Below are 13,622 nucleotides of genomic sequence, written 5' to 3'. Positions count from 1 at the left end.
AACTGGAAAGTGTCTTCACTGACATTTTCAATCTCTCCCTGTCTGAGTCTGTAGTACCAACATGTTTCAAGCAGACCACCATAGTCCCTGTGCCCAAGAACACTAAGGTAACCTGCCTAAATGACTACCGACCCGTAGCACTTACGTCTGTAGCCATGAAGTGCTTTGAAAAGCTGGTCATGGCTCACATCAACACCATTATCCCAGAAACCCTAGACAAACTCCAATTTGCATACCGCCCCAACAGATACACAGATGATGCAATCTCTATTGCACTCCACACTGCCCTTTCCCACCTTGACAAAAGGAACATCTACAGTGAGGGAAAAAAGTATTTGATCCCCTGCTGATTTTGTACATTTGCCCACTGACAAAGAAATGATCAGTCTATAATTTTAATGGTAGGTTTATTTGAACAGTGAGAGACAGAATAACAACAACAAAAATCCAGAAAAAAGTATGTCAAAAATGTTATAAATTGATTTGCATTTGCACAGTCGTGAAGAGGGCACAACAAAACCTATTCCCCCTCAGGAGACTGAAATGATTTGGCATGGGTCCTCAGATCCTCAAAAGGTTTTACCGCTGCACCATCAAGAGCATCCTGACGGGTTGCATCACTGCCTGGTATGGCAACTGCTCGGCCTCCGACCGCAAGGCACTACAGAAGGTAGTGTGTACGGCCCAGTACATCACCAGGGCCAAGCTTCCTGCCATCCAGGACCTCTATACCAGGCGGTGTCAGAGGAAGGCCCTAAAAATTGTCAAAGACTCCAGCCACCCTAATCATAGACTGTTCTCTCTGCTACCGCACGGGAAAACGGTACCTGAGTGCCAAGTCTAGGTCCAAGTGGCTTCTAAACAGCTTATACCCCCAAACCATTAGACTCCTGAACAGCTAATCAAATGGCTACCCAGTCTATTTGCAACCCTGTTTCTCAAACTTGATATGAAGGAAGTTAAGAGGTAGTTTTTTAGAACCAAAGCTAACTAGCATTAGCGCAATGAATAGAAGTCTAGAGGAACAGCTCTAGCAATTGCGCTAATGCTAGTTAGCAACTTCCTTCAATCTGCATTCAAATACATAAACATGGTATCCGAACTCTCTCTTTAAATTTGAAATGTGATGGTTGGAATAAGACTACCATTGTACATCAGACCCCATGCACTGAGGATGTGGTGAGAGAAATGTAATTTATTGGACATGTCTCCCACAAACTATGTCAATGTTGTGAAATAAATAGGTGTCATTCTGTTGTATAGTGGAGGGTAAAACGCACGTAAACGCCTTTTGTGTGATCACTTTCCCACCGATCGTGAAAAAATGAATTGAAAGTATAGGGGAGTGTTAATTTAAATTAAGCACCAAACATTTTTTTACCACTACATCACTACATCATCATGGTGTCATTATTATCCGGTGATCTAAGATGTCTCTCACAAACTATCTCAGTGGGTTATTTTCAGGAAACCTTCAGAACCTGTCCTTCCTCATTCACTAAATTATTTTTCTTCACTTTTCTGCAGGAGAACGCTGAAGGACACTGCAGGTTGCAGCTGAGAGAGTCCTGTCAGTCACTCAATATAAATAGGATACAGTGCCTTTTGAAAGTATTCACACACCGTGACTTTATCCACATGTTGTTACTTTTTTATATTTAAACTTTATTTAACTAGGCAAGTCAGTTAAGAACAAATTCTTATTTACAACGACGGCCTACCGGGGAACAGTAGGTTAGCTGCCTCGTTCACGGGCAGAACGACAGATTTTTACCTTCTTAGCTCAGGGATTTGATCCAGCAACTTTTCAGTTACTGGCCCAATGCTCTAACCACTAGGCTACCTGCCACCCCAAATATTAGTAATATTATGTCCACATCACCTCAGCATATGGTGGACTGAAGTGTTTTAAATGAGTGTTTAAGTGATATTTAAAACGGAACATTGGACTTGCAGTACAGAGACAACTTTTTTCTAAGCATTTTCACAATTGATGTTTTACAGTTCACGTCTTCTTCTCTTGTTTATTTCTTTGGCTGTTGTTGTATAGAAGCGGTCATTGGGTGAGTATTTAGTAGGAACATTAGCTTTCACCCTGGACAACGTGTTGAAGAGGTAAAATAATAGAGGCCATCTTGTCAAGGTAAACTCTATTTTTGTGTGTGACCACTGCCCTTTTAACTGGGGTCGGGCTGTGTGTGTGTGTGTGTGTGTGTGTGTGTGTGTGTGTGTGTGTGTGTGTGTGTGTGTGTGTGTGTGTGTGTGTGTGTGTGTGTGTGTGTGTGTGTGTGTGTGTGTGTGTGTGTGTGTGTGTGTGTGTGTGTGTAGAGTGGGGTAATAAAAGTGGAACCTTTTTTAAATTGGTTGCCACTGTGAACAAAAGCTCTATCAGACATCACTACATCAGACATCAATTGGCACAATCATTGGTTCACTGCAGGTCAAGGACTCAATCTTACATGGTGTGTGGTGCAGTTAGGAGATGTACATAGGGGATAAGACCAGAGGGAGGAGGAGAACAGAGAGCTGAGCATCATTTACTCTCACAGAGAAAAGGAATTAGGGAGAGAGAGATTATATTTTTGGTGCTATGCTCTCCAATTCATGAAGACTGAGAGGAGAGAACAGCACTCTTTGTCTTCACTCCGGCAGTTCAGGAGATTTTAACACGGTGAACCAAACCAGTAAAGTATAGGAGGACGTAATCGTTGCAAAGTTGAAATCCAAGCAGTGGAGGACAAATGACGAACATCAATTTGCGACCTTTTTCCCTCTCCTTTACATACATCCGTGTCTGAAGAGAAATAAGAAGAGGACATTTAAAAAGGACAAGGTAAGTTTTCCATCTTTCCATCCATGGCATATGACGATGGAAGAACATTTCTGCAACGACTACCATTCATGGTAGTCGTTGCAGAAATATTCTTCCATAGTCATAAAAAAGGTGCATTAGTGGTTCTTGTTAGACAAAGACAAGAAACAGGCCCACTGTACTTTCCCAAATTATACAAATATATACAGCTATGGGTTCAACATGGGTTCAACACTGTTTATAGTAAGAATGTTAAAATGACCAGTATACTTTATACATTTATACAGTATAAATCATATGGGAGTAGTCATATTTTTATATCCATTTTCATGTATGTATTTTAATACCTCTCATGGTTAATTATCTTGAACTTGATATGAATTTGGATGGGAAAGAGCAGTAGGTTGTTGTTTTGAATTAATCATGACTTTAACCAGACTGTGTTTATGCAGTTGGATCCGTGGCTGGTTTGGAGCCAAATATTTTAACTGAATTGTTACTATTGTTAGGATTATTATCATTTATATTGGTTATTTGGAGTGACAAAATCCATTTGGATCTTTTAGCTTTGTTCAGAAAAATGTAATGATGATTTATGACAGGTTGGTCACAGATACCTTCAAAAATAAGTATGGGCTTCGCATAGAGTTGATCAGGCTGTTGATTGTGGCCTGTGGAATGTTGTCCCACTCCTCTTCAATAGCTGTACGAGGTTGCTGGAAATTGGCAGGAACTGGATCATGCCGACGTACACTTTGATCCAAAGCGTCACAAACATACTCAATGGGTGACATGTCTGGTGAGTATGCAGGCCATGGAAGAACTGGGACATTTTCAACTTCAGGGGAATTGTGTGCAGATTCTTGCTACATGGGGCCGTGTATTATCATGCTGAAACATGAGGTGATGGCGGCGGATAAATGGCACGACAATGGGCCTCAGGATCTAGTCACAGTATCTCTGTGCATTCAAATTGCCATCGATAAAGTGCAATTGTGTTCATTGTCTTTAGCTTATGCCTGCCCTTATCATAACTCCACCGCCATCATGGGGCACTCTGTGCACAACGTTGACATCAGCAAACCGCTCGCCCACACGACACCATACACGTGGTCTGCGGTTGTGAGGCCGTTTGGACGTACCAAACTCTCTAAAATTATGGAGGCGGCTTATGGTAGAGAAATTAACATTACATTCTCTGGCAACAGCACTGGTGTACATTCCTGCAGTCAGTATGACAATTGCACACTCCCTCAAAACTTGAGACATCTGTGGCATTGTGTTGTGTGACAAATCAGCACATTTTAGAATGGCCTTTTGTTGTCCCCAGCACAAGGTTCTCCTGTGTAATGATCATGCTGTTTAATCAGCTTCTTGATATGCCACACTTGTCAGGTGGATGGATTATCTTGGCAAAGGAGAAATGCTCACTGACAGGCATGTAAACAAATTTGCACAGCACATTTGAGAGTAATAATGTAAGGACCAACGCTGGAGTAGAGAAGCAGGTACGGAGTCAACATTTAAATAAGGAACAGATATAGGACAAGACAGGAACAGTGTCAGCACATGGGTAACACAACGACATACAACAATTAATCCTCAAACAGAGCTTCAGGGGAAGGCAGGTGTGCGTAATGATGGAGGCAGGAGTGCGTAATTCTGAGGAACGCGCCAGGGAGGGGGAGCAGGTGCAGGTGTGCCAAATAAGCTTTTTGTGCATATGGAAAATTTTCGGGATATTTTATTTCAGCTCATGAAACATGGGAACAACACTACATGTTGCGTTTATATTTTTGTTCAGTCTGGTGAACCAAGTTCATGTGACGAGTAACCTGGTCTGGGACATTGGCTTTAGCATAGAAGGCTAACACTGCCAGGAGAACCAGGTCATGCCACCAATATAACCGAGATCTCCTGTGAGCCAACACAAGTTTTCATGCAAGAATTAACCATCATGCGAGCTTGGTTCACTGAACCACCTGTGTTACATTTTGCAATGTCTGTTAGCAAACCGGTATTAGAGAGACAAGATGTATTCACCCCTTCATATCTTCCTGCTACAGACTAGAAAATCTGAAATCAATCTCCCTTGGTAGAGGAAAATACCACCGCCAACATTAGCTATATTCATTCAGTATGAAATGTAGCATAACTCATATAAAAAAAAAAAAACATTTTAATGGGAAAGTAAATCAACAATTCTGTTCCTTTTCTGTCAGTAAAAAAAGTACCCCTTTTCTTGCTCCATTCAGTACATTGGTTGGTGCATGAAAGGTTTTCTAAATGGATGAGGGCATAGCAAGGCATCACATTACAGGTATGCAATCACAAGTTATTGGCTCCTCCAAAATGGATCTATTGTGCCACTTGATTCAATCATATCGTGTTCTGTTGTTCATGAAAAAAAATTGTAACGCGCAAAACCCCGAGGGTAACAAGTTTGTAATCTTTGGATATTAAATCAGTTTCAACCTGTATTATGGGCAACAATGAAATCATTAAAAAAAAAGAAATCGGTAACACTTTATTTGAAGCTTAGCTACGTATTATTCTGTAGGTACACTACCGTTCAATAGTTTGGAGTCACTTAGAAATGTCCTTGTTTTTTAAAGAAAAGCACATTTTTTGTCCATTAAAATAACATAAAATTGATCAGAAATACAGTGTAGACATTGTTAATGTTGTAAATTATTATTGTAGCTGGAAACAGCAGATTTGTAATGGAATATCTACATAGGCGTACAGAGGCCCATTGTCAGCAACCATCACTCCTGTGTTCCAATGGCACGTTGTGTTAGCTAATCCAAGTTAATCATTTTAAAATGTTAATTGATCATTAGAAAGCCCTTTTGCAATTATGTTAGCACAGCTGAAAACTGTTGTCCTGATTAAAGAAGCAATAAAACTGGCCTTCTTTAGACTAGTTGAGTATTTGAAGCATCAGCATTTGTGGATTCGATTACAGTCTCAAAATGGCCAGAAACAAATACCTTTTTTCTGAAAATTGTCAGTACGTTCTTATTCTGAGAAATGAAGGCTATTCCATAAGAGAAATTGCCAAGAAACTGAAGATCTCGTACAACACTGTGTAGTACTCCCTTCACAGAACAGCGCAAACTGGCCCTAACCAGAATAGAAAGAGGAGTGGGAGGCCCCGGTGCACAACTGAGCAAGAGGACAAGTACATTCGAGTGTCTAGTTTGACAAACAGACGCCTCACAAGTCCTCAACTGGAGCTTCAGTAAATAGTACCCGCAAAACACCAGTCTCAACATCAACAGTGAAGAGGCGACTCTGGGATGCTGGCCTTCTAGGCAGAATTGCAAAGAAAAAGCCATATCTCAAACTGGCCAATAAAAAGAAAAGATTAAGATGGGCAAAAGAACACAAACACTGGACAGAGGAAGATTGGAAAAAAGTGTTATGGACAGACAAATCTAAGTTTGAGGTGTTCGGATCACAAAGAAGAACATTTGTGAGATGTAGAAAAAATGAAAAGATGCTGGAGGATTGCTTGACGCCATCTGTCGAGCATGGTGGAGGCAATGTGATGGTCTGGGGTGCTTTGGTGGTGGTAAAGTGGGAGATTTGTACAGGGTAAAAGGGATCTTGAAGAAGGAAGGGTATAACTCCATTTTGCAACGCCATGCCATACCCTGTGGACAGCACATAATTGGAGCCAATTTCCTCCTACAACAGAACAATAACTCAAGGCACAGCTCCAAACTGTGCAAGAACTATTTAGGGAAGAAGCAGTCAGCTGGTATTCTGTCTATAATGGAGTGGCCAGCACAGTCACCGGATCTCAACCCTATTGAGCTGTTGTGGGAGCAGCTTGACCGTATGGTAAGAAGTGCCCATCAAGCCAATCCAACTTGTGTGAGAGGCTTCAGGAAGCATGGGGTGAAATCTCTTCAGATTACCTCAAATAATTGACAACTAGAATGCCAAAGGTCTGCATGGCTGTAATTGCTGCAAATGGAGGATTATTTGACGAAAGCAAAGTTTGAAGGACACAATTATTATTTCAATTAAAAATCATTTTTTATAACCTTGTCAACATCTTGACTATATTTCCTCTTCATTTTGCAACTCATTTAATGTATGTTTTCATGGAAAACAAGGATGTTTCTAAGTGACCCCAAACTTTTGAACGGTAGTGTAAATCCGAGACACTCCATTTAGTATGATATGTTAAGTTTCATATGGTATGTATTCATTTGTGGATGTCAATCACACATTTTGTATAATATGTTCCGAATAACAATTCCTATGATATTTTTTTCTAATTGCAATTCGTACAATATCTAACAATTTACAAATAAGTATGACATGTTAAGAGTTACAATTTGTTGTGGCTAACGTTAGCTAGGTGACTAGGTGGCTAACGCCAATGTTAGCTAGGTGGCTAACGTTAGCTAGGCTAGGGGTTAAGGTTAGGAGTTAGGTTAAAGGGTTAGGGGAAGGGTTAGCTAACATGCTAAGTAGTTGCAAAGTAGCTAAAAAGTAGTAAGTAGTTGAAAATTTGCTAATTAGCTAAAATGATGAGATTCGAACACGCAACCTTAGCGTTATTCGCCCACCCATCCCGACCAACCACCATCCTTTCATTTTTGCCTTAAGTAACCTTCAGTCTTATATAACCATACCAAACCTAACATATCATACTCATTTGAATGTCCCAGGTGCACATTTACTATGTTTCGTCTAGTTTTTGAGACCAGGGTGCGTCATAACACTTTATAACACTTCATAACCATGTCATAACAGCTGTCATAGCCTGTCATAAATAACATTGTAACACTGTTTTCACACATATTTAGACATTTTGTTGACTACAATGTACATGTTAATGTTGTGCCATACAGTATATTGTGATATTTTATAACCTGGTTATGACACCTACATAAGTGTCAAAACCCACAAAAACCTACCACACAAGGCAAACCATTCAATTACACCAAACTTGTAGTAGGCTATGTTAGATAACATTTCCTGGAATTAGCATTGTTATTGCACACACATTGATATCAGACATACAGTACAAACCCCAATGCTCATTTGCTGATGACTGGGATGAATTCAGAAGCAGGACAAGACACCCTCATTGTGACATATGACTGACATATGAGCATGCACATAATAGGTCACGTCATAATCACCAACTGCCAAATGTTGTTTGTTCAGACTACTGCTAAACTGTCACCTACACTGAACCAAGCAAAACATTCCATTCCTATTATTTCCATTCTCCCCCTCAGGTGTTGTGTCCCCATAAACCAATGGCTCAGTATAACTGTTCCTCTCTGGGTCTGCCTGCCACCACTCCTGACCAGCTTGGTTGGAATGTGTCCTGGGCCCTGGGCAACGTCAGTGCTGATGACATGGAGGACACGTGCCTGAATCGGAGTCAGTACCTGGAAAAGTTTCTAGGCTTCCAGCGGTCGCCTGTTTTCCTGCCGGTTTGCATTACCTTCCTCATTATCTTCGCTGTGGGAGTGTTAGGGAACGTGCTCACCTGCGCCGTCATCGTGCGCTACAAGGTGATGCGGACGCCAACTAATTACTACCTGTTCAGTCTGGCCGTGTCCGATTTATTAGTCCTACTGCTGGGTATGCCGTTGGAACTCTACGAGATGTGGAGCAACTACCCGTTCCTGTTCGGCGCCGGCGGCTGTTACTTCAAGACCTTCCTGTTTGAGACGGTCTGCTTTGCCTCCATTCTCAATGTAACGGCACTGAGCGTGGAACGCTACATCGCCGTGTTACACCCGCTGAAAGTCAAGCACGTGGCCACGCACGCCCATGCCAAGCGTGTCATCCTGATGCTGTGGGTCATGTCCATGGTGTGCGCCATGCCAAACACCAGCCTCCACGGGTTGGCCGTGTTGAGGCCCCGATTTGGCCGCCAATTCCCAGAGTCGGCCGTCTGCATGATGGTCAAGCCCATGTGGATGTACAACCTGATTATTCAAGTAACCACACTGGTCTTCTTCCTGATGCCTATGCTCACCATCACTGTGCTGTACGTGCGCATTGGCCTGCAGCTCAGGATGAAGAGGGGCATGCAGGGGGTCAGGACCGGGCAGGGTTTTGGTCCTGACCGCCACTGCAGACACCAGCAGAGGGCGCGCCACCAACAAGTCACCAAGATGCTTTGTGAGTTCATCATCCACTTTCTCTATAGTGCCTGAAGGGTAGAGAGGAGATGTCCAGGAAATTACAGATTACAGACCGATCTCTCTATTGAATAGGGATTTAAAATTATTTGCTGAAGTACAACTGAAAGTCTGTTGTTACTTAACCATTGCTCTTGCTCTCAGAAGATAAGATGTTCTGGAAATGCGACAAATTATAGACCAATATTTATTTCGAATTGGGACTTAAAATCCTGTGCTAAAGTACAAACCAAAAGATTAGTTTCTAAACATGTTCATTGTCACTTAAACATTGCTCTTACTCTCAAAGTCTGCAAATGTCTTGTCTGTCCGTCTGTCCAACTGTCTATGCAGGCATACTGGTGATTGTTTTTGGCATCTGCTGGGCTCCCTTCCACATTGACCGTCTCATGTGGAGCTTCATAAACACCTGGACCGGCCACCACCACCTGGTCTTCCAGTACGTCCACATCGTCTCCGGGGTCTTCTTCTACCTCAGCTCGGCGGTCAACCCCATCCTCTACAACCTCATGTCCACCCGCTTCCGGGAGATGTTCCAGCAGATCACGTGTCACTCCGGCCTCTGTGGCGGCAACGTGCCCCGGCTGAGCGCCCGTAGCACCCAAATGACCCTACGTAGTATCGTCTATGAGAAGCCGCAACATAATGGGACCCCAGAGAGAATCACCCCAGACAGACAGGAGCAGAATGTGTACGTAAACCCCCACGGCCAGCATGTATATGGCAATACAAGCCCTGATTAGATAGAGGGTGATGGGGTGGGGGTAACAAAACAATGTATAAAAATGAACTAAGATTGGGTACCAAAATGAGAAAACGTGTAGCTGATTGAATGTGTACAGTGAGAGTTTGGATGGAAAGCAACAGAGTTGAAGTTGAAGTTTTGCCCTTTGGATTTAAAGAGGAATTCTCACTGGGCGATACCGAAATTAACCAGGATGAGGTACCAAAATGTAACAAGATTATTAAATCGATCACTGATTGAATGTGTAGCAGGTAGGCATTTATTGGGATGACTCATGTACTGAAGGCAGCTTTGTAGAGTGGTCACTAGATGGCACAGCCACAAAGTCATAAAATCAGATTTCAAACCTAACCCTAACCACCCTGCTAACCTTTTGCCTAACCCTAACATATAGCCAATTTTGACTTTGCAGCTGGCCCATCTAGTGGAAATCACTCAGCTCTGCCTCCAGAACACGGCATCTCAATAAACGTCAACTTGCAACTGTGTACAGCCAGAGTGGATAGAGACAAAGTAATAAAGTTTAGTCCTTCGACTTTGAATTTAAAATGGTTTTCCCACACACATACAATTAGATATATGTGGGATATTCAACTGTTTATTCTGTGCAGATGAAAGTGTTCTTCAACCGGATATTAATATTCAGATTGAACACATTATTTATATAAGCTTATCTAATAATCAAACTTTGAAAATAAACGATACCCAGCTTTGTAAAATAGCTTATTAATATAATACTGATCTTATTCTGTTCATATGTTTCAGGAGACACGATTAAATTGTAACTGTCTTCTTCCATGCGTTATTGTACTAGGTACACTATCAAAATCCCACTCGCTATGAATGTAGATCACAGGCAATATTGAAAGTATACGGGAGATAGAAATGTCATGACACAGAAATGGAAAATGTGATGTGCGATGTACGTATGACTGTCACGTCCTGGCCAGTATATAAAGTTAATTGTTTTGTAGTTTGGTCAGGGCGTGGCAGAGGGTATTTGTTTTATGTGGTTCGGGGTGGTGTGTTTGTTAAAAGGGTGTTTGGTTTAGTATTTCCGGGTTTTGGTTTATATAATCTTACGCTCATCAAAACTTCTGTGGTGAGGAAAGAAGTTTCTCAGTGCCAAAGAGAGAACTTTCTTCAAATTCGATTTTTATCTTCAAATCGCTCTTCAAATCGCTATACATGGAAGGGTTCTTCTTTAATTTATTTATTTTTTATTTCACCTTTATTTAACCAGGTAGGCAAGTTGAGAACAAGTTCTCATTTACAATTGCGACCTGGCCAAGATAAAGCAAGCAATTTGACACATACAACAACACAGAGTTACACATGGAGTAAAACAAACATACAGTCAATAATACAGTAGAAAAATAAGTCTATATACAAACTGAGCAAATGGGGTGAGATAAGGGAGGTAAAGGCAAAAAAGGTCATGGTGGCGAAGTAAATACAATATAGCAAGTAAAACACTGGAATGGTAGATTTGCAGTGGAAGAAAGTGCAAAGTAGAAATAGAAATAATGGGGTGCAAAGGAGCAAAATAAATAAATAAATACAGTAGGGGAAGAGGTAGTTGTTTGGGCTAAATTATAGATGGGCTATTGGCAGCAGAGAACTGGAAGGAGAGGCAGCCGAAGGAGGAATTGGCTTTGGGGGTGACCAGAGAGATATACCTGCTGGAACACGTGCTACAGGTGGGTGCTGCTATGGTGACCAGCGAGCTGAGATAAGGCGGGGCTTTACCTAGCAGGGTCTTGTAGATGACCTGGAGCCAGTGGGATTGGCGACGAGTATGAAGCGAGGGCCAGCCAACGAGAGCATACAGGTCGCAGTGGTGGGTAGTATATGGGGCTTTGGTGACAAAACGGAAGGCACTGTGATAGACTGCATCCAATTTATTGAGTAGGGTATTGGAGGCTATTTTGTAAATGACATCGCCGAAGTCGAGGATCGGTAGGATGGTCAGTTTTACGAGGGTATGTTTGGCAGCATGAGTGAAAGATGCTTTGTTGCGAAATAGGAAGCCAATTCTAGATTTAACTTTGGATTGGAGATGTTTGATGTGAGTCTGGAAGGAGAGTTTACAGTCTAACCAGACACCTAGGTATTTGTAGTTGTCCACATATTCTAAGTCAGAACCGTCCAGAGTAGTGATGCTGGACGGGCGGACAGGTGCGGGCAGCGATCGGTTGAAGAGCATGCCTTTAGTTTTACTTGTATTTAAGAGCAGTTGGAGGCCACGGAAGGAGAGTTGCATGGCATTGAAGCTCGTCTGGAGGTTAGTTAACACAGTGTCCAAAGAAGGGCCAGAAGTATACAGAATGGTGTCGTCTGCGTAGAGGTGGATCAGAGAATCACCAGCAACAAGAGTGACATCATTGATGTATACAGAGAAAAGAGTCGGCCCAAGAATTCTAAACCTTATTTCCTGGTAAAAACCAGAGCTCTTTGAATCAGACTTTTAAAATCAACTTGCTTTGTGCCCACAAGAAAGAGCCATCAGCTACCCTTTCACACTACTGAGCTGTGCCCAACTGTATTGTGTGGCCTGGTCAGCCATCCAACATAGTTGCTGAAACAATGCTGGAAAAGATAACATGAAAGTAAAACATCTGAGCCAGCACCGTACAGTACAGTTTGCCATTGTAAAAGGGTGTGAGAAGGGTATAAGAGAGGAGCTGTGATGACGATTTTCTTTGCGCTTCTCTGTTTACATTATTAGTGCCAACAGGGCTATTCTCAGCCCCGGATGGCTGGAAAAATGTATTTATAAAACGTTCTACCAGAACCCTCTGCGCTCTATGAAACAAACATCTCCCTTTAAAGCACACCATCAATTTAAGGTACGTGATAATGAAAATACATTATATGTGTGGCTTCTAACCCCTTTGGCATCACATCCACTCTGTGTGTAAACCCACGCAGCATTACGCTTAAATATAACACCTCAATACATGAAATAAACCTATCTTTTCAAGTCAGTAGGTTGCATGCCTCTGAGTTAAGACATCCATATATGGTCATCCGTCACAACTCTAAGACACACCTCCAAAGGAAGATGAGTAGTGAGTAGTTTAAACGCAGACATAATACAAGCAAGCATGTCACGCAGTCGCATAAGATGTGCCAAATCTGCCAGGGCGCCAAGACCATCTGCTTGGGCACCACAGAAATTTGCCAAAATATCAAATTAAATGTATTTGAAAACTGAAAAAAAACCACTAGCTATTCTGTTAAGAAGGCATGTAAATGTACATAAATAATTAAGTGTAGGTGATAGCCTATGCGTATTGGCTATAGTCGGTCATATCAAAACTGATGCTAACATGAGGGAGAGGCTCCTGAAAATGTAGCCAGACTTTTAATTACAAACTGTATATATATATATATATATATATATATATATATATATATATATATATATATATATATATATATCTATCATGTACATACAGTTGAAGTCGGAAGTTTACATACACCTTAGCCAAATACCGTTAAACTCAGTTTTTCACAATTCCTGACATTTAACGATGGTCCTTATGGCCAAACAATTCCCTTTTTGTTTCATTAGACCAGAGGACAAAATACGATCTTTGTCCCCATGTGCAGTTGCAAACCGTGATCTGGCTTTTTTATGGCAGTTTTGGAGCAGTGGATTCTTCCTTGCTGAGCGGCCTTTCAGGTTAAGTCGATATAGGACTTGTTTTACTGTGGATATAGATACTTTTATACCCGTTTCCTCCAGCATCTTCACAAGGTCCTTTGCTGTTGTTCTGGGATTGATTTGCACTTTTCGCACCAAAGTACGTTCATCTCTAGGAGACAGAACACATCTCCTTCCTGAGTGGTATGACGGCTGCGTGGTCCCATCGTGTTT

General features: G+C 41.8%; 1 protein-coding gene across 2 annotated transcripts; it reads left to right on the top strand.

The window, feature by feature from the left end:
* The first annotated feature begins 2,430 nt into the window (after positions 1 to 2,430).
* On the top strand, positions 2,431 to 10,649 carry LOC106599180 (neuromedin-U receptor 1-like). Of its 2 annotated transcripts, XM_045714503.1 has the most exons (4): positions 2,431 to 2,833; positions 3,516 to 3,611; positions 8,077 to 8,974; positions 9,328 to 10,649. In XM_045714503.1, the coding sequence occupies exons 3-4, from the start codon at positions 8,098 to 8,100 to the stop codon at positions 9,735 to 9,737; spliced, it is 1,287 nt and encodes a 428-aa protein (XP_045570459.1). In that variant the 5' UTR covers positions 2,431 to 2,833; positions 3,516 to 3,611; positions 8,077 to 8,097; the 3' UTR covers positions 9,738 to 10,649. The 2 variants fall into 2 exon arrangements, with proteins under 2 accessions (XP_045570459.1, XP_014045773.1); XM_014190298.2 differs by lacking the exon at positions 3,516 to 3,611.
* The last annotated feature ends 2,973 nt before the right edge of the window (positions 10,650 to 13,622 follow it).

The sequence above is a fragment of the Salmo salar genome, chromosome ssa03 (genome assembly GCF_905237065.1).
Source record: "Salmo salar chromosome ssa03, Ssal_v3.1, whole genome shotgun sequence".
NCBI classification, from domain to species: Eukaryota; Metazoa; Chordata; class Actinopteri; order Salmoniformes; family Salmonidae; genus Salmo; species Salmo salar.
The sequence above is the reverse complement of the archived record's forward strand: the minus strand, read 5'-3'. Positions and strand labels throughout refer to the sequence as shown.